This window comes from Erpetoichthys calabaricus, chromosome 2 (genome assembly GCF_900747795.2).
Source record: "Erpetoichthys calabaricus chromosome 2, fErpCal1.3, whole genome shotgun sequence".
NCBI lineage: Eukaryota > Metazoa > Chordata > Cladistia > Polypteriformes > Polypteridae > Erpetoichthys > Erpetoichthys calabaricus.
In genome coordinates, this window is record NC_041395.2 from 236,587,153 (window position 1) to 236,609,256 (window position 22,104).

At 42.4% G+C, this 22,104-nt stretch overlaps 2 protein-coding genes across 2 annotated transcripts in view; one reads left to right on the top strand and one right to left on the bottom strand.

The window, feature by feature from the left end:
• Nucleotides 1-4,733, top strand: part of edrf1 (erythroid differentiation regulatory factor 1) — a 57,279-nt gene extending 52,546 nt beyond the window's left edge. The window contains exon 26 of the mRNA XM_028795280.2: nt 4,322-4,733. Coding sequence (XP_028651113.1) covers nt 4,322-4,457 — 136 coding nt within the window. The 3' untranslated portion in view covers nt 4,458-4,733. The remainder of the gene's footprint in view (nt 1-4,321) is intronic.
• A 139-nt stretch (nt 4,734-4,872) lies between these two features.
• Nucleotides 4,873-22,104, bottom strand: part of LOC114646892 (matrix metalloproteinase-21-like) — a 37,962-nt gene continuing 20,730 nt past the window's right edge. The window contains exons 4-7 of the mRNA XM_028795282.2: nt 18,635-18,776; nt 11,157-11,414; nt 9,785-9,957; nt 4,873-6,493 (exon numbers count right to left, since the gene is read on the bottom strand). Of these exons, the coding sequence (XP_028651115.1) occupies nt 6,191-6,493; nt 9,785-9,957; nt 11,157-11,414; nt 18,635-18,776 (876 nt within the window). The 3' untranslated portion in view covers nt 4,873-6,190. The remainder of the gene's footprint in view (nt 6,494-9,784; nt 9,958-11,156; nt 11,415-18,634; nt 18,777-22,104) is intronic.

Below are 22,104 nucleotides of genomic sequence, written 5' to 3' on the forward strand. Positions count from 1 at the left end.
GCAAAGAAAGGAAAAACAAAGTAACAAACGGATTTGTCCCAAGAAGGAAATTTGGATTGTACTGGAGTTCAGGAAATGTTCTAACAGACCAAAGCAATAACAACAATAACGCCACCACCACCCAAATGCACAAAAAACAAACTTCTGAGGTGGCTAAAGATAAGCGGGCATTCTACAGTCACATTGCCATCGGTATAAAGCGTCTTGACACATTCTGTTTAGTAATTCATTGGCTGAGAGCACTTCATGTTGGCGTGTCATAGAGAAGATGGGTATCATTGTTCATAATGGCCCTCAGTTTTCTCTTCATTCTCTCCTCCAGGGTGTCGAGAGTACATCCCATAACTGGGCCTGCCTTTTTAATGTGCTCATTGATTTGGTGGGCGTCTCTTGAAGTGATGTTACCGGAATAGCATACCACAGCTTAGAAGATCACACGGGCCATCACAGAGTTGCAGAACATGTGCAGGATAGCACTGCTCGCACTGAAGGCTCGGCTCTTTCTTATATAGCTCTTCTGGGTAATGAGACCAGTCCAGCTCGTCATCAAAAACTAAAATCTCTCATTCACCTTAATTCGGTAGTTTGTAGAAGCACCCTTGGCAGCAGTTATAGCTTTTAGTCTTCGTGAGTAAGTATTTAGAAGCTTTGCACTCCTGGACCTGGCAGATTCTCCCAAGCTCCATTAGAATGGATGGGAGTGTCCGTACACTGCCATCTTTAGGTCTCTCCACAGATGTTCTTTGAGTTTAAGCCTGGGTTTTGGCTGGACCACTCAAAAACAGTCATAAACTTGCCTTGAAGCCCCTCCAGCTGTCTGCTTCGGGTCATTGTTGAACTGAAAGGTGAGCTGTCACTCTGGAGCAGGTTTTCTTCAAGGAACTCTAGGTGTTTGGCTGCATTCACGTGTCCCTCAATTCTGACCAGTCTCTCTGTCACCACCAGTGTAATGAGCCGGGCCAGGTCTTCACCACACACAGTGCTTGCAGTTCTGCTGAAAGAGATCAACTTTTGTCCCTTCAGACTTCATGCTTGAAGTCCAAGCCCACCGCCATATGCCTTTTGCTTGAGAGTGGCTTCAATCTAGCGTCTCTAAGCTAAAGGCCTGATCGATGGAGTGCTGCTGAGATGGTCTTCTCTAAACTCCTGATGCTCAGTTACAGTGACCATTGTGTTCTTGGTAGCCTCCCTGACCAAGGCCCCCTCTTGCCCAGTTACTCAGTTTGGCTGGACAGTCAACTTTAAGAAGAATCTTGGTAATTCCAGACTTGTGTCATTTCAAAATTCTTGTGGCCACTGTGCTCCTGGGAACACTCAAAGCTGTAGAAACAGTTTTATAACCTTTCCCTGATCTCTGCCTCAGCACAGAGAGTTCCCCGGACCTCATCATGAGTTGATTTTTCCCTTGTCGTGCAGTGTGAATTGTTAGACGCGTACATGTCCAGTCAATTCAATTATGGGATTACAGCAAACAGGATGCGCCTGACCACAATTTCAAGTGCTGCAGCTTACTTATAGAAATGAGAGTTTTCAGGTTTTGATTTTTAGTAAAACCTTTCTGAAAACACAAGTTCACTTTGTCATTATAGGTAATTGAGTGTAGATTGATGGCAAAATGTATCCATTTAAAATTAAATCTACAACATGATAAAGTGTACCGAATACTTGATGAATGCATTGTAGATGAGATGAACTGCACATGAAGGTAAAACTCTCTAGCTGAATGAAACATTTTGCAAGAAATAACAAAACCCAGAAAATGAATGTGCATATTAATGGTCATGAGAGGCAATCTGGCAGACATGGGTCATAACTTTTACATTTTTTTGTTGTCTGTGCTTTTTAAGGCGACTTCATGCACCTCCAGGTTTTCAGCCCCTTCTCCCCAAGCAATAAAAATAAAACACATTAAGTTATAAGGAGTTGAAGTGCATAAATAAAATGGAACGCCCCCTTCATTCTTTACTGCTAGTCCAGATTAGTGATACCATTCTTCCTCATACGCTTAAAGACATATTGTCAATGACTTATTAAATAAGATTTAAAAAAGCATAGCTTTAGAGTTAAGCATCATCTTCCCATGTCAACTGAACGACATGCCAGCACCATTGTACATGTACGCTAGAAGCTGCAGTACTGCTTGTGTCCACAGGGTGGAGCAGAGCGCTGGTCCACTCTACTCTTACTTCTGCTGCTAATGCCTTGTGTCATTCTAGGAGACGGCCAAGCTAGCGTGTGCGTACATCCAAAAGAGTTCACAGTTGGTTGAAAAATACGCTATCTGGCCTTCTGTATTCAGTGCTTATGGAGAGTTCAAAGTATCTTGGTGCTCATCGACCTCTGGAGTGGGCTTTGCACACTTGCAGATGAAGACGTTTGACATCTTCGTAAAAAAACAAACAAAACCTTTCGTGGCACTTAGTCTGTATAGGGAGTGCCCTAAGGAAATGTCCTGGAAAAAGTGCCCACTATTACAGGCACAATTTTATTCAAAATTGATTGTGAAATAGAAAGCTTTCTGAACTAAAAGTAAATGCAAAGATGGCAGAGTTGGTTTTGAGAAGAACTCCCTGTTATGAAGTTGGTTTATTGCAAAGGAGAGCAGATTGAAAGTATTGTAGGGTTAAATAACGGGTAACTTCAAAGTAAGTTTAGAGTCAGCGTTATTTTCCTGTCATTTGGCTGCTAGTTAAGACAAACAAAAAAACAATTTAATATTTGTGAATTGTGAAAAGCAAGGCAGTTGAAATTAAGGCAAAAGAAGGTTATGCCAGTATTAGCCGGAAATGGTTTCTAATGAAGACAGTGGACAGAATGGAAACCCGTGGCCACCGGAGGCTCCCTCCCTTGCTCTAAAGTGGACAGCCCTGCAGTAGCTCAGGGGGTCTTTAACATTTGTAACATCTGTACCACCTGCAGCTGGCGCAGTGAGCCCATATGTAATGATGCAGAGCTGTGGAGTCCGAGCGGGACATACTGATGGTAACCCTTGCCCATTACACTCCATACCAAACTGATTTCAGGATACTAATAGTCAAATAAAACTTTCTGCACAGTGTATTTTGGACAAATGTCCCCGATTCAAATAATTTATGAAATTTTACAATTAAGAACAGGCTTACTGTACTTATCAAACTGAACTATAACCAGGGCTGTGTTGTCAGAGTTAAAAGCAATTATTAGGTTACTGGAGTCGGGGACAAATGTATTGACTTCAACTAAATGTAAATTGTAAAATAATGTGTCAATCTCCAATTTCTGATATACTAATTTGATTGAACTTTTTTTTTTTCTCGTAGCCTTTAGATAAAAATATAGCCTCTTTTTTTCATTTTGAAAGTTTTGTCCTTTGTTTAATGTTACTCAGTTGTTACATTGTAACAGCTCTAATAAACAAAAGAGCCCCAGTGGCATCACTACATCCTTGAAACCCAAACATTAACAGGTTAGGCCTGATGGCTCACACTGTCAGTGATGGATGGAGTGCCTTGTACCTTGTATGTTTTCAGTCAACATAGTAATTAAATGAGTCAAATTACAAATAGACAAGTCTGTGTTGGTGGCACCACAAACTTGAGGAGTCAGATCTGAAGGTTTTGTGTGCCAACTCCACAGCCCTAATTGTGATTTCTCCTTTCCTAGAATTACCAGTTACAAGTAATTTTATGTTAGGAAGACTGCATTTCTTTGTTGTGTGTCCAGTATAGGAAAGGTTTGGCAAAGAGCTTCATTCAGGCCTTTTGCACACTTTAATTGGGAATTGCAGCTTTTTAAACATCCATCTTATTAAAAGGGTAAAGAGTCCGAGTGTCTGTCTGTGTGTCCATCTGATTTCTGTGCCCGTCATTCCAAAAGATGGTGCATCACACACGATTGTAGTAATAAAATGCACTGCATTTGACATTCCAACAGATGGCGCATCACAAACATTATACAATACAATTTATTCTTGTATTACCCAAAATCACCCTGCCTTTTGACAGCCGCCATCATCATTATTCATATTTTACGAATCCCATACCAAATGGCATATAGCAGAGACATATGCATTGCATGGTGCACTGAGGTCTACTGCATTGATTACTTTGATTTCAACACAGCTAGTGAATGTAGAATGTAGTGTTGTAAATCCTGGAAATGAAATTCCACAGCTTACAGTGATTTCAGAGAAGGTAGCCTTACTTTAGTTCTTAATATCACTAAAAACAAATTCCCAGTGGTGATGTCCATTACAAGAGGTATTGTTTAGTTTTGTATTGTGTTGTACCCTATGACAGTGTAAAATTATTTTGGAGAATGTCACTTTTGTGTGTTCTTGCAGTGGGACGACTGAGGACGGAACAGTTAAGAAGTATAAGCAGGTGTATTCCAGCTTACTGCGGGCAGAAAAGACAGCACCTCTAATCACAAGAGTGGAACTCATCATTGATTTGCTAATTCAGCTTTTCACCACATGATATTCAGCAGAAAGAAGGAGGAAAAAGATGATCCCCATTATGCCTTACGACATTCTACCAGCTTCAGTAAATGTAATAACCAGGATCAGTGCCTTGCTTGTGGTTAAGCACAACATGTGACCTGCGCCGTGCTGTTCGCGTCTCATTTTAGAAGAGGAGCAGCACTGTGTCGCTTCAGGACATGCATTGTGGATGCTAATGTGCTTTATTGTACATAAACTTGCAAAATGGACAAACTGGACAATTCTCAGTGTTTTGGGCACCATTCAGTTTTTTTTATTATTATCTTTTTCATGTGAGTATTATGGAAACGAAAGAGTCATTTTTTTCTGTGAAGAGCATCTGAAATGAGGAAAGCTATAATTGTGATTAAATGTTATTTATTTTGTTCATAGTATTGTAAATAAAATATTGAGTTTTTTCTGTCATTGATTGTGCACTCTGACTGTGTTGTCCCAACACACAGTGAAGTAATGCATAACATTTTTTATTTGATCACTACTCCTTACTCATCACACTCCTTATACTAATGTTACTCCATTTCAGTTTTCAGTTGAATTGACTGACATGATGGAGCTTTTACAAACGTTATTTATTGATTATCCAGGAGTCCTATAAAATCAGATTAGCTTTGTTGTGTACAAAAGATGTAGACTGACATTTTATCAAGTAAAAGTTTATTACGCCATCAAACATTTCTGATGATGTTCTTTTAATTCTCCTCATTCCGCATCGCTAAGAAGCACAATAAGCATTTACAGTCAACTAAATTTGTCTACATTGCAATTCAAAGACACCTCAGAATAAAAACTTCAAATTATAACATTTAATTTCTTTTTAATATAAACAGCCTCCATAAAATGGATTTGTGTGGCTTCATTACCTATAAATACATTACACAATATCTACAAAAATATATATCTCTTCACACTTCAAAGATTTAAAAGTAGTATATTTTACCAGTGCAATATTTTGTAATGGATGGCTTTATGTAATGCAGAAAGGTGCGTCTGTACGGATTCTCAAAAGCAGAGGACCTCGCGTGGGGATGAGAGCCACGTGTGTTGTTCACTGTGCAGAAATTGAGCCCACTACAGTTTCCTTTAAACACTTCAGACTTTCCAGAACCACACAGTCGATGTTTCTGTGACCCAAGTCTCATCCCAAGCTTTTCAGACATATTTTACCAAGTGATCAGGACTGCTTCATCTTTTAGGTGGGGGTCCTTTTGATGGAGATAACTGTGATTGATGTCTTGCACCTTTCCCCTTTTGCTCTTGTCAGTTTTTGACCACTTGATGTCTGTTTGACATAATTCTGACTGATGAAAGCACAATCTGCAGCGTCTTGGTAATGTATTTGACATTTTGTTATGACCACCCCATGAAACGATTAGACAACTAGCCACTGTCTGAAGATTCATGGGATGCTGGAAAGAAAAAGAAAAATATTGGATGGTTGCTTCTTAAGGTGAACCTGCCTGTAGCTGAACTAAATCATTTTGCATAAATCATTGGGCCAATCGTATTATTTCAGGTTTTCTCAACCTTTACACATTTAAACACCAGGGTGCTGTTCTAAAATGGAAAAACTGGATTGGCAACAGCCACGTTGGCATGTGAGGGGTATTGTGTTTTTTTTTTTTTTTTTTCTCCCAACTCTGTTCAAGCTGCTGCCCAGTCTCGGGACTAACCCTGTATATAAATGATCTGACTTCCCAGATTTCCGCAGTTCTATTTCATTCTTAATACTGAGGAATGCACGTTGCAAATATCAAACCACTGGTCTCCGATGTTCTGCCGGGGAAGCAGGCTGTTGTATGCCAAGGATGAGTTGAGCTGCTTGTCCCGGTCATTAACTACTTTCCAGAAGTACGTGCCTTTGAAGAAGAAGATGGAATTGTAAGAATATGAAAAGAATGCAGCATCAAGGTTGCTGATGGGATGGTCGTTAGGAATAACAGCCGGGAAAGCATCTGTAATCAGCTGTGGAAATCCATTCACTTTCTGATTTTTATTAACATCAAAGGCATAGACCTGTAAAAGGGAGAAAAGTGACTGGAACACGTGGATAAAATTACTCAAAAAAAAATGTAAACTATGCACATCACACTACTGAAACACTCACTAACAGAAACTTCTAACAGTAGTGTGACGAGTGCCTTCATGGGATCTCTGCTTTAACGCAGGCTTCAAGTAATGGCGTATAGTAAGGAAGACAAGTTTCAAGATTGGGTAGTGATACTCCCTGATCATAGGGCTGGACAGCAGCACTGTCTTGGATGTTGATTAGCATATTTACATAAGACTTTCACTGTACATGTGACCATATCTACTAGTGAAACATGTTGACCTTCTGTACTAAAATAAAATGCTAGAAAAGGCTAGATATAAATAGCAGTAAACTCTCCACCTGTTTTTCATAAATGTAAGAACTTACACTTGATTCAGGACTTGCTCCTGCCTCATGCCTTATGTTTGCTGGGTTAGGCTCCAGCACCTCTCAAGCCACCATGTGCAGGATTAAGTGGGTTAGAAAGTGACATGAATTTTGAACATGTTTATACCATGTCCTGGGGGATTATCAATAGATGAGCTTGTAGGGACGGTGCTCTAATTTAAATTTCAAATTCCCAGAACGTATCAGCTGATAAGCTTTTGATTAAGACCAAGATTGAAGTGCTTTCCCAATTAGTTTGTGAGTAAATTTGTGATGCATGGATGGACGTTCGTATTTTATGTATGTAGACTTGAAAACAAGTGAATCTCCGGTCCTCCAAAGATCAAAGTTCCAGCCCCAGTAGTGCACGAGTATCAGCAGGCTGCCACACCCTTGTGCTTGACAGGCAGAGGATGCTGGAGCTACCACTCTTCTTCCTGTCACATAATCAGCTTCTGCAATTTGCTTCACGTTTAGCAGCCATGTCACCACCTCAATCATTTTGCCTACAAAGTTTGCCTTAAGAAACATGTGAACCTGGATAATTTTGCTGAGGCTGGAGCTGTCATTCTTTTTCTTCCTTAACATGTAATTGGCTTCTGTAATTTGCCTCATACTCAGCAGATCCAACCCAAGTAGCTTCTGATTACAAGCAAATTGTACACAGTGGAAAGTGGGGTTGTCATTCTTCTTCTTCCCCACATAATCTGCTGCTGCAAATTGCTTAACTCTCAGTAGATGTTGCCACTGCTCTTTTCCTGTCAGCAATGCTGCATGCCTTCCGTGCTATTGTTCTGTCATCCAGGGCACATGGCCATGTGGCTACTTGCCAGAAGAAGGACCCAAACATAATTACATTTTGTGTGTGTTGTGTTACGTATATCATGCCATTGATGAAGACCAAATTCAAGGTTCAAAGCAGTGTTTACGAGTTTTTGCATGACAGACGGTCAACCCTTAGCATTATACAGTATATATATATATATATATATATATATATATATATATGTGTGTGTGTGTGTACAAATAGTAATAATAAAAAGGAAGGAAAACATCTCTTGCCTAATCCCTTAAATCCAAGAGGTACTGTATAAAATAATCCAAAAGAATACTTCCAACCCACCCAAATCTGAAAGCTAATCCATAATGTACTTTATAATATGCTAACCAGAAACGGAATTCAGAAGGTCTATGAGCCATGAATCAATGGTGCTTGTCTAGTAAAGTCTCATCGGCCAGGTGTTTTAACAGAAGTTTTATGGCCAGACTACAGATTATTAGCTAGACAGAAAATTCAAGCTTTCAGTGTGTTTTGGGCATTAATACCGTATTTCCCCGAAAATAAGCCCTAGCATGATTTTCAGGCTGCTCTGTAATATAAGCTCTACCCCAAAAATAAGCCCTAGTCAAAATCATCTGCTGAAAAGTAAGGCGCCTAAGGCCGGGTTTATACTTCAAGCGACGCAACATTTATGCCTGTGGTTGCTACTGCCACGCAAGCGTTGTACTGTTTATACTTGCGCGCATACTTTACGCAAATCTGGAAGATTCCACCAAGTGGCAGTGCGAGATATCATCACGGTGAGAAGACGTTCGGCTTCGCTGTGTTGTGTATTTCCCGAAACATCCATTAAATTCTGAGGACACCTTGCCACAATATCTCTAAAAAAGATGTTTAATGATTACATCCATCAATCTGGGGATGCACCAATTCCAGCAAGCATTGGCTGCAAGACAGAAACAAAATCTCTGGACGGGGCATCAGCTGATCGCAAGCTGAACATAAGCGCACATACGCTGGCGTCATTGTAGCTTCACCAAATCCCCAAACCTTCAAGTCTTTGGAAGGAAACCGGAGCACACTGTGGAAACCACCAGGAAAACATGATGTGATTCCCTGCGAGGCAGCAGCGCTACCACTCTGCCACTGTGCTGTCCCCATATGTGTAATTATTAACAATATTCATTATTTAAATTAAGTTAACGATTTATCTGTAAAATGTAACATACATAATTTAATGCATTTCATCATGAAAGTGATATCAAGTATAAATCTAAGGATTCTAAATGTGCAGAGAGTTGCTGCTGCTGTCAGGTCAGGAGAAGCCCCAAAAGCACTGAGCAATTAACAACTGGGTCGGGTTTAAGATGACATTTACGACAGTCTTCTTTAATGATAAAGTAAACTACGAGGTTAAAGTGGACATTTTGAGATTAAAGCTGAAATTTCCACTTTAATCACAAAACAGACCTTTTCACCATGTCCTTAATTTTTTTTCTCTGTGGCTTAAATACGCCGCCGTACATTCGGATGCTGTTGTGAAGGTGCAAAAAACAAAAAAAAAGATGGCACAGAAGATGGTATGTGAGACTTTTAAAATGTATCGTGTTATTTTGTTGGGGAATATGCAGCGCTTGAATATCAAAGCACCAGGAATGCATTTGTATGTCTGCATTTTGCTTCACCACATTGAACCATTCATCAAACATCGAAGCGTGCACATCGATCTTGGAGGATCCTAAAAGCGGCTGGAGTTGCAAGAAATTCAGGCTTGAATTCAGGGTTTGAATGTGCAGAGTTATGACAATATTCCAGAAGAAGATGATATGACTGTATTTGAATGAATGGAGATTGTTGTACATGAATAAATATTAGACATCCCCTGAAAATAAGCCTTAGTGCATCTTTTGGAGTCAAAATTAATACAAGACCTGATCTTGTTTTCGGGGAAATACGGTACCTACTGGACATGGTTTGGAGCTACTAATCAAGAAAAATTCAAGATGTGCTCTAGCAGGATTGTGTAACTTTAAGACGTATAATGGATGATCTGGTAAAATGGTATTTAAGAATTCTAGGAGTGATTCAAATTTGGAGTAATACTTACAAGAGAGTCTTTAAAAAAGTAAACCCTGTAATCTCTTCTATCATAGAAGGCTGTGTTGATGGGGCTGGGGATACCTGGGAATCCCTCAGAAATTAGCCGTGGGTATTTGTTGCCTTCAGAGTCTTCTGCATATGCTTGGTCACTGTCACTGTCATATCTCCAGTACTGAGTGCCTGTTCAGAAACACAAGGAAGGAAAAAATGTATTACGATGAATAGGTGTAATTTTTAAAATTGTTTTTTTTTTTTACTTGAATGTGGTTTTCAGGCTACAAAACAGCCCAAAATGTCAGTCAGAGGTACCTAGTAAAGTGTCGTCAGCTCTTGTGCAAAATGATTGACTGATTAAAGAAAAGAGAAATAAGGTCAGCCTGTGAATGAAGAAGGACAAGAAAACATCCTATGTGTTGCCTTCACACTCTTAATATCTTGCTTGGCAAATAACAATACTAAATATACTCAGCCTCATAGAATGAAAATCTATGAATGTTAATCCAAAGTGTTACGTACAAATTAAATATACTTTAGCACTGACTATGTTTGTCTATTTTTATCCCAAGAAACCATAATGTGACTTTAATTGAAGGTACGGCAAGACAAAGTCAAGCCAGGGAAGGATTTCTTGGAATGTTTCATGTTTTCTGGATGCTTGCTTAGTGAAAACACTGTAAGACAACTCCCCCACTGTCAGCTGAGTTTTCAACATGAAAACAACTTAAGAAAAGCTGACGATTACTAAACCTTCTGTACAACCGCTTAATAATGTTTTGAAAACCAGACACATCCCAAAGGCTTGTGTGCATGTGGTTAACTGACTCAATGTGTGCACATGTGCCATGTTGTTGTAAACTGGTACCTTGTTTAGGGTTGGCTCCCAATCTGTACCTGCTTGCTAGGCTGTCACTTTTCACTAGATAAGCAAGTGGTAAACTGGATAAATTTAGATTGCAACAATTTTACCTTAAATGAAATATACAAACTCTTTTAATCTATCCCTTTCAGCTTCAGAGTTATGGGAGCTATCCCAGTTGTTACGGTTTAGGGCAAGGAGTAGCCCTGCCCAGTGTGCCAGTCTTTCATATCACGCAAACATACAATGCGTTTGTTTAGTTTTCCCACTTTGCATAACCCAGACACATAACTTGAAGTGGATGACTTAGAGAAAATCCTCAGACAGTTACAAGAGAGGGATAAAAGCACTCACTCTTAACTACCATGCTGCCTAATGTATACTGTATATGTTAGTCTTTTGTGCCATAAAATATATAAGACTGTTGTGGATTGTACAATATAGGTTAAGTAAACAAAAATTCAAATATTTTGTCATAAAATGGTGTGCTGCTTAAAAACATCAAACTGAAAGTTTGGGTTACCCTTAAAGAAATACGTTGCATCAATCCTCCAGGTCCAAACGTGAACAAAAGCATCAATGCCATCTGAAGGTATTCCATGCCATCCCACCTGGATTGCAATGGGGTCTCCATAACGTGTGCGGTTGTTGCGGTTCTCATAAAGCCAATACCAGTTTTTCCGAAAGAAGTACGTGTTGAACCGGACAACTACTTCACCGTAAACGGTTCTCTCCTTGCGCACCCAGTCAAACACAGCATTGAAAGGGCCAGCGCACTTGCCTGGAAAGAAATGGAAATAACATTATTTTATATATTGTTACATACGAGTGATTGAGTCATTTTTCAGGATTCTAAAAAGACAAGCAATATGTCTCCAAGCCAAGAGGGGGCACCATCATTAATTCTATCTTCCTCTCTGTGCACAATCCAGAGGCTTCTCGACCAGAGTAGCTGTGAAACTCACTTCCAATTCATCATACAGATCTCACACCTTAATGTTTCATCAAACTAACACTAGAATTCCTGAAGCCTACGAAAAAACTCATAATCCCGGCCCACCTTAAATCCCTTCGCACCTCTACTATCAGCATCTTTTGTTTTGTAAATGTGTCGATCAGCACAAGCAGCCCGCTATGCCATCCCCCTTGACTGAGCACAGTTTGCAGGCAAAAAGTTCTCCCAGCTCAAGCCAAGGCTCCTTATCTGTGTTAAAGTTAAGGACCAATTTCAAGCAGAAGTTGGTGTTCCTCCTTTAACCGCCACCTTATCGTGGTGGAGGGGTTTGCGTGTCCCAATGATCCTAGTAGCTCTGTTGTCCGGGGCTTTATGCCCCTGGTAGGGCCACCCAAGGCAAACTGGTCCTAGGTGAGAGATGAGACAAAGAGCGGTCAAACAAACCTCCTATGAAGAAAAACAATTTTGGACGGCGTTTTCCCTTGCCCGGACGCGGGGTCACCGGGGCCCCACTCTGGAGCCAGGCCTGGAGGTGGGCTCGATGGCGAGCACCTGGTGGCCGGGCCAGCACCCATGGGGCTCGGCCGGACACAGCCCGAAGAGGCAACGTGGGTCCCCCTTCCCATGGGCTCACCACCTATGGGAGGGGCCAAGGAGGTCGGGTGCATTGTGAGTTGGGTGGTGGCCGAAGGCGGGGACCTGGCGGTCCGATCCTCGGCTACAGAAGCTGGCTCTTGGGACGTGGAATGTCACCTCTCTGAAGGGGAAGGAGCTGAGCTAGTGCGCGAAGTTGAGAGTTCCGGCTAGATATAGTCGGACTCACCTCGACGCACAGCTTGGACTCTGGAACCAATCTCCTTGAGAAGGGCTGGACTCTGTACCACTCTGGAGTTGCCCCCGTGAGAGGCGCCGAGCAGGTGTGGGTATACTTATTGCCCCCAAACTTGGAGCCTGTACATTGGGTTTACCCCGGTGGACGAGAGGGTAGCCTCCCTTCGCCTTCGGGGGGGGGACGGGTCCTAACTGTTGTTTGTGCATATGCACCGAACAGCAGTTTCAGAGTACCCACCCTTTTTGGAGTCCCTGGAGGGTGTGCTAGAGGGCATACCTTCTGAGGACTCCCTCGTTCTGCTGGGAGACTTCAGTGCTCACGTGGGCAATGACAGTGAGACTGGAAGGGCGTGATTGGGAGGAATGGCCCCCCCGATCTGAACCCGAGCGGTGTTTTTGTTATTGGACTTCTGTGCTCGTCACGGATTGTCCATAACGAACACCATGTTCAAGCATAGGGGTGTTCATATGTGCACTTGGCACCAGGACACCCTAGGCTCAGTGCGATGATCGGCTTTGTGGTCGTGTCGTCGGACTTGCGGCCACATGTCTTGGACACTCGGGTGAAGAGAGGGGCGGAGCTGTCAACTGATCACCACCTGGTGGTGAGTTGGCTTCGATTGTGGGGGGAGGATGCCGGTCAGGCGTGGTAGGCCCAAACGTGTGTGAGGGTCTGCTGGGAACGTCTGGCAGAGCCCCCAGTCAGAAGTAGCTTCAACTCCACCTCTGGCAGAACTTCGACCACATCCCGAGGGGAGGTGGGGGACATTGAGTCCGAATGGGCCATGTTCCGTGCCTCTATTGTTGAGGCAGCTGACCGGAGCTGTGGCCGTAAGGTGGTCGGTGCCTGTCTTGGCGGCAATCCCCGAACCCGCTGGTGGACACCGGCGGTGAAGGATGCCGTCAAGCTGAAGAAGGAGTCCTACAGGACCCTTTTGTCCTGTGGGACCCTGGAGGCAGCTGATAGGTACCGGCAGGCCAAGCGGAATGCGGCTTTGGTGGTTGCTGAGGCAAAAACTCGGGCGTGGGAGGAGTTTTGGGGAGGCCATGGAGAACAACTTTCGGACGGCTTCGAGGAGATTCTGGTCCACCATCCGGCGTCTCAGGAAGGGGAAGCAGTGCAGTGTCAACACTGTATATGGTGGGGATGGTGCACTGCTGACCTCGACTCGGGGACGTTGTGGGTCGGTGGGGGGAGTACTTCGAAGACCTCCTCAATCCCATTAACATGCCTTCCAATGAGGAAGCAGAGCCTGGGACTCAGAGGTGGGCTCCCCATCTCTGGGACTGAGGTCACCGAGGTGGTCAAAAAACTCCTTGGTGGCAGGGCCCCGGGGGGTGGATGAGATACGCCCGGAGTTCCTCAAGGCTCTGGATGTTGTAGGACTGTCTTGGCTGACACGCCTCTGCAACATCGCATGGACATCAGGGACAGTGCCTCTGGATTGGCAGACCGGGGTGGTGGTCCCCCTCTTTAAGAAGGGGGATCGGAGGTTGTGTTCCAACTACTGAGGGATCACACTCCTCAGCCTCCCTGGAAAAGTCTATTCAGGGTCCTGGAGAGGAGGGTCCGTCGGATAGTTGAGCCTCGGATTCAGGAGGAACAGTGTGGTTTTCGTCCTGGTCGCGGAACAGTGGACCAGCTCTATACCCTTAGCAGGGTCCTGGAGGGTGCATGGGAGTTTGCCCAACCAGTCTACATGTGTTTTGTGGACTTGGAAAAGGCATTTGACCGTGTCCCTCGGGGAATCCTGTGGGGGGTACTCCGAGAGTATGGGGGTACCGGCCCCCCTGATAAGGGCTGTTCGGTCCCTGTACGATCGTTGCCAGAGCCTGGTCCGCATTGCCGGCAGTAAGTCGAACCCGTTTCCAGTGAGAGTTGGACTCCGCCAGGGCTGCCCTTTGTCACCGATTCTGTTCATAACTTTTATGGACAGAATTTCTAGGCACAGCCAGGGCGTTGAGGGGTCCCGGTTTGGTGGGCTCAGGATTGGGTCACTGCTTTTTGCAGATGATGTTGTCCTGTTTGCTTCTTCAGGCCGTGATCTTCAGCTCTCTCTGGATCGGTTCGCAGCCGAGTGTGAAGCGGCTGGGATGAGAATCAGCACCTCCAAATCCGAGACATGGTCCTCAGCCGGAAAAGGGTGGAGTGCCCTCTCAGGGTTGGTAGCGAGATCTGCCCCAAGTGGAGGAGTTCAAGTATCTCGGGGGTCTTGTTCACGAGTGAGGGAAGAATGGAGCGGAGATCGACAGGCGGATCGGTGCGGCATCCGCAGTAATGCGGGCTCTGCATCGGTCTGTCGTGGTGAAAAAGGGAGCTGAGCCGCAAGGCGAAGCTCTCAATTTACCAGTCGATCTATGTTCCTACCCTCACCTATGGTCATGAGCTATGGGTTGGTGACCGAAAGAACGAGATCGCGAATACAAGCGGCTGAAATGAGTTTCCTCCGCAGGGTGTCTGGGCGTTCCCTTAAAGATAGGGTGAGAAGCTCAGTCATCCGGGAGGGGGCTCAGAGTAGAGCCACGGCTCCTCTGCATCGAGAGGAGTCAGATGAGGTGGCTCGGGCATCTGATCAGGATGCCTCCTGGATGCCTCCCTGGTGAGGTGTTTCCGGGCACGTCTAACCGGGAGGAGGCCCCGGGGAATTCCCAGGACACGCTGGAGGGACTATGTCTCTCGACTGGCCTGGGAACGCCTTGGGATTCTCCCGGAAGAGCTAGAAGAAGTGGCCGGGGAGAGGGAAGTCTGGGCATCTCTGCTCAAGCTGCTGCCCCCGCGACCCGACCTCGGATAAGCGGGAGACAATGGATGGATGGATGGATGGATGGATGGATGGAAGTTGGTGTTCCTTTGTAAACCAGAAGACCTTCCTAACCACTAGATCTGTTTTACTCTAATTTTGGCACCTTATGCTGTGTTTTGCACCCTCCTGTGCCTATTCTTTTTCCATTTTCAACCCAAAACAGGGCTGTCATTTGGCATCCCAACTCTTTGTAGTTGTGAAACCCATGTTCTTACTCTACAGTATATAATGTGGGGAAAAACATCTGTCACTCTCTGAACACAGCAACAAGGTGAACAATATGACATCCATGTTGTATCCCAGTTCCAGATGCCATTCCAAAAAAACTCCATTGTGTCAAAGTTTAAACCAAAGATTTGAAAGGTAAACCTAACACACTTTTAGCAGTACATTTCTCTTAATAATAATGAGAATAATTTGGATTGAGTTAAACACACTAGTCCATTACCTTGAAATCCCAGTCAGCAAAGGCAGCACATCCAGGTCCAGCACATTTTTCCTCGTGTTGAGCTGCTAATATATCCAAACTGTTCATCCAATCATTTTCCAAATCTACTGATTCTGTTACAAGGTCAATGAAGAGGACTAAAGCCTACCCTAACAGCAATGGGCACAATACAACAACCAGGCATGGAATTTAATGGGGCAGCAGACCATCATAGTTACCTACAGTGCCTTGAAAAAGTATTTAACTTCCCAACCTTGTTCACATAAATAATTGTCACAACCTGGGATTTTTATGAATTTGACTGGAATGTTTGATTTGTGGCGGCACGGTGGCGCAGTGGGTAGCACTGCTGCCTCACAGTTGGGAGATCTGGGGGACCTGGGTTCGCTTCCCCGGGTCCTCCCTGCGTGGAGTTTGCATGTTCTCCCCGTGTCTGCGTGGGTTTCCTCCGGGCGCTCCGGTTTCCTCCCACAGTCCAAAGACATGCTGGTTAGGTGGATTGGTGATTCTAAATTGGCCCTAGTGTGTGCTTGGTGTGTGGGTGTGTTTGTGTGTGTCCTGCGGTGGGTTGGCACCCTGCCCAGGATTGTTTCCTGCCTTGTGCCCTGTGTTGGCTGGGATTGGCTCCAGCAGACCCCCGTGACCCTGTGTTCGGATTCGGCGGGTTGGAAAATGGATGGATGGATGGATGTTTGATTTGTACATCAAATACTTTCTTTCACAGTGCTGATCAAAAAGGTAAGGAAAATATAAATTAAAAAATTACATTTAAATAACTGAAATGTCGACAGTTTAATACTTGGCTGAACCACCCCTCGCAGCTATCACTGTAACAGTGTTTTATTGGGCTTTTTTGAGAAGCATCTATTAACCTTGCACAACAAGGTGGAGCAAGATTTGCCAGTTCTTTTTTGTAAAATGGCTCAAGCTGTGCTGAGTTAGTATGGGAGCTGTGGTGGACAGCAATTTTTAGGTCTCTCCACAGATATTACATGGGGTAAGTTCATAAACTGTGAATGAGCCACTCAAGAATATCAATTTTCTTCATTTTAAGTCTCTCCATTGTAGCTCTGGCAGTGTGTTTTCGGTCATTATCATGTTGAAAGACAAGTTTAAGCTTTCTGGCAGAAGGGAGCAGGTATCTCTTCAGGATCTGTGGCTTTCCATCAACCCTAACCAGACTGCTAGTTCCCTTCTGCTAAAGGCTGCAAAATGTGATGCAGCCTCCTTCACATTTTTCAGTGGGATTGGTGGAACATTTTAAAAATTCTTTTTGGGAAAAGATACGTTTTTTTTTTTCACCAGGGCTTCCTCCTTTTCTATAAAGGCCCTTTTCTTGCAATGCCTTGGAGATTGTTGAGCCGTGAACATTCTCTCTGATCGTTATCACTGACTTCTGCAACTCGGTCTGAGTGACAATTGCCATCACAGCCTCTTTGACAAGTGCCATTCTTGTTCAGTGACTAAGTATAAAGGGGCAGATAGACCTAGACAGTGTGGTCACAGTTTCATTGTTTCCAATTCCACATAATGAACTGCACTGAGTTCAGAATGTTCAGTACCTTTGAGATAGTCTTGTGCTCTTCCCCAGATCTTGCTACTTTTACATTGCTGCCTTGTTTTGAAGGCCCTTTTGTCTTCATTTTGGTTTGCTTTGTGGAAAACCACAACCAACACTGTTGGATGTCAATGTGAGAGAGGGGATTAATCAAGCAGGGGATCCACACATTTCGTAAATAGGTTGAGATAATCAATAAATTGGGTAAGTTGGCAAGGAAATACACTGCACCTGAACACATTTAGCCTTATATTTACAAAAGGAATTAATACTTTATAAATGTCACCATTTTGATTTTTCCTTTTCAGCAAATTGTTGAAGGCTTTGTTTATTTTCTTTTGGCATGACATACACTGTTTTTGTATGTCAATTGGAAAAATTAATATATTGATATATTCAATTTTAGAATCTGAGAAAATGAAATGCTACAATGCTGAATACTTTTATGTCAAATTTCTTATTATTTCTGAAGAACTGATAGCAGAGCTGCAAGCACTGTTGTCTTAAACAGCACGGACCTATGTTTGATGTCTGGAGGAGTTGCCCCTGATGTGGTGTTTCCATGATTCTCCACTCTCACTTGCCCCCACCATTACTGGTGACACTAATTTGGTTCATGTTGGGCCTGTGTATGACATTATATCCCCATTCAAGGAACTTCCTCACAGGCACCATGTGTTGTTAGCATAGGCCCCATGTCTCTGCAAACTTAACAGTCAAGAAAATGGACACGGAAAACAGATATCTCTTTAAAAAATACATTTTTTCTCACTGTTTTGCTTTTGCGCTCTAAAATATTATAATAAAGAAAAAAATAAAAGTTTAATTTGTAGTAGAACTAGTCAAAATAAGGCAGAATATTTAGAAGCCTTTATTTGGCATTGCTTATGTGCCTGTTTATGGACAGTGAAGCTTTATTTAACCACCTTTAGCCCTATTTGAGGGTGTGTACCCAGTATATATTCCGTGGTGATATGGTCCAATTGTGGAACTAGAGCCATAAAGAAACTGGAAGAGAACTAGTTCCAGAATTCATTTGTGTAAGGAAACAAGAGTTCAGGGGTGTTGTATAAGCTGGAGCCACCTGGAGGTAATATGGTCTTATGGTTTGATAACATATTATCTGGAACAGTTCTGAGTCAAGAGGAGACATGACAGCAGTTCACTAGTGGAAAGAAAGGGCAGTCAATTTAATACAAAGATGTAGGAGAGAGAAATAGATGATAGAAAATCCAGACAAATTAGAAGGTAGAGTGACTTTCAATATCTTTAACCCTATATAAGACAATTTTAACATTTCGAACCCTAGAAATTTTTCCCAGTATAAGCAAAGCTCTTGTTTTTTTGTTTTGTATATACTGCATATTCATTCATACAAATTTTGCTTTACTCGCATTGGACTTACCGTAAAGTTCTTGTACAGACTTTCTGTCAAGCCAGTCAATTTCAAAGCCAGAATTCTGGGGAATGTAGCTGGGCTGCATAATGGACCCCGTGCGATAAATATGTGGTAATCCTAGCACATGGCCAATCTCGTGAACTGCCACCTGAAGGAAAGTAACAAATAAGCATTATGGACATTAGAGGTTGATTCTACTGTCAAGTGTCTTAATCCTTCACACTTATGTACTTAGGTGCATATGGTATTATTTGTCTTGATTTTGTACAATGGTTTTGTTCAGGTACCACATAAGAGGCTATAAATCAAACTCAAAGAATAGGAATTTCAGGGCATATTGTGTAGATGGGTGCAAAACTGGTACAAACATAGGACACAAAAGGAATTTCAAAACTTGAAAGGACACGTAATAAATGTACACTTTATAAAAATGACTTAGGAATCATTGTGGACACTTCACTTTCGATTTCCGTTAGAGTACAGAAGCCATTGAAAAGGCTAATAGGATATTAGGTTACATATCCTGATGAGTGGCATATAAGTCATTGTCTGGCATATTGTGTGTGGTTTTGGTCTCCATACTGCAAAAAAAAAAAAAAAAAAATGTTGTAGAGAAAGTACACATAAGAGCAATGGCAAAATATGAGCTATGGGGAAAAACTGAAGGAGCTGAACCTTTTTATTTTAAAAGAGATTATATATATTGTCTTTTCCCTTATGCCCAACGGGTTTTGGGCATTATTGCTCCTAAATTACATATTCAAAAATGAATGGCTATTATTCTGCTTATGTAATAAAGGATCTTCAAATTACTGAACAGTAGTGAGTATAACACTACATATTTTTAAAATAAAATCTATATATAAATAAAAAGCTTTGTTTCACACCTATATCGATTAAATAAAACAAACACATTAGGCATTTTAGGAGTTTCTCTCCAAAAAAACGGATTTTACAGTATATAACTAAGACATTATATGATGCACAACCCTGGAATAAATTTTCATTTGTGCTCCTGTCAGATGTCATTGTACCATGTTTAGACTGCATATCCCACAGCACTGCAAAGTTACACTATTTGGCACAAAATGTCCCCCTTTTTGGAAACAGTCTCTTGCAACTAAACAATCTCTTAACAAGTATTGCAGTTGCAGTTAGTTTCATTTTAGAGAGAATGTATATATATATATATTCTAAATTGGCCCTAGTGTGTGCTTGGTGTGTGGGTGTGTTTGTGTGTATCCTGCGGTGGGTTGGCACCCTGAACGGGATTGGTTCCTGCCTTGTGCCCTGTGTTGGCTGGGATTGGCTCCAGCAAACCTCCGTGACCCTGTGTTCGGATTCAGCGGGTTGGAAAATAGATGGATGGATGGATGGATATATATATATATATATATATATATATATATATATATATATATATATATAGTGAGGGATTGCCGGCCATATATTCCGGTCAACACCTCCTAGCCGCCGGATGGAGCCCTGCCTGCAGCATAGGGATGCCTCGAGTTCCAGCAGGGCATCATGGACAATGGAGTTTTTCATCACAGCCCTGCTGGATACCATGGAGAGCCTCCAGGGGTCGCTGCAGGAAGGCCTAGAGACTATTACGTGCCTTATAACCCGGAAGTACTGTACGTCTTAGTCACAGCGACAGGGGGAATGACGTGCTTCCGGGATGAAAAAGAGAACATTTGGATCTGACCCGGAAGTGCTAAGAAGTCACATAGACTGAGGGCGAAACACTTCCGGGTCACGGACTATAAAAGGACCATGGGAAATCCCAGACGTCGAGCTGAGCTGGGTGGAAGGGTGGCAGCGCGTCTGGGAGTGGAGGATTAGTTATTGTTTATTGATTATTGTGTTATTTATGAGTATAGTGGAGTGGAGAGTGCTTGGTGCACATAATTATTATAAAATAAAGTCATATTGGACTTTTATCTGGTGCCTGGCGTCTCGAACAAGGGTTCAAGGGAGCGATAGCGCCCTCTATCTGTTACAATATATATGCAACAAATAACAAATTTGTAAATATGTATGTAAGTACTCCAAACCTTTACTTTCAAAATTATATTTCATATTTTCATTTCTGTCCAATTTCTGTTTAGTACTAAATAGAGATAAACATTTTATATAATACATTGGAGTTTTTGTCCTGCAAATCACACATCTTCTCCTGCCTTCATTCATTGTACTGCCTGATCAACCTAAACAGCATATTTTTGGCATGGAATTCAAAAACTGGCATACTAAGAAACAGTGGAGTGGAACAGTGACATTCTATCAAAGTAGAGGGTGCAGGGTGGGTTATCCCAACATGAAGCTGCAAGCAGTGGCATGGCATGATTAAGCAACATTCAATTGAAGAGCAATCTTTTGTGAAAGTGACATTCTACTCGTTTGGGTGAGGATCCTCATATGAAACTTTAAGCAGCAGTGTGGTACAATACAAGTACATTTGATCAAAGAGTGGGCCCTCATTAAAGTTCATATGGCCAGTAACATTCGTTGAAAAGGTGTCCTCAAGTGAAGCTTCCACCTGGTACAGTGTAGAAGTTGAAACTGGAAGAGTGCTACTCAAAAAACTGACATAGAGAGAACATGCAGCAGACAGCATCCAGATATGGTAAAACTGCATATCGCAATGCTTCAAAGTTATACTAAGCAGCACTCATAAATCAACCATAGCATCAAGTACTTCAGCAAGTGTGTTGTTCTCAACAGAGTCGGAACTGTTACTCTTCATATTCCATATCAATGGCATTCCATATCTTTTCTAGGACTTCCCCAATGTATGTTTTCTTTTTTTGAAGAAGACATTTCCCTAGTATAATGCTGAAGCCTTTATTGCACATCAACCAAAAAATCCGCATGCACTCTCACAAAAGCGTATGTGTAAAGATGAATTGTTGTATGTGCAATATATTTCCTGCCTTTTATGTGCAAAAGTGAGAAGTACTACAAATGACCAATCATAGACAACTATACATCAGTGGAAAGGTGTGCAACTCAGCTCTCTCCAATGGCAATGAGTCTTTCGATGCATGTGGCTCAGTGTAGGTGGTGCCTTTGATAAAAGTAGATTCACTAAGCTGTGATGCTTTGCTTGCATCAGCATAAACTGTATGTGTGCAAGCTGTATATTTTACTAATGAAATAGAGACACAGACAACATGGAAACTTATTTATTTAAAAAAGTACCCTTTGGTATATAAAAATGTCATTATCATTTTTAGTTGACTTGTACGTTTATTGCAATATACACAAGCTACTTTGAAATATGGCAGGACACCTCATACATAAGTGGCTACAATTGTTTCCACACCTCATTTGGAGTGTTTTTTCAAACACTGGAGTGATTTTCCTTGTACTCCAGTTCATTTAGATAAATGTGAACATGCCAATTGCACTCTAGTGCAGACTAAATCAACTGGACCAAGACACTTGAGAAATGGTAGTCTTAGTACAGAACA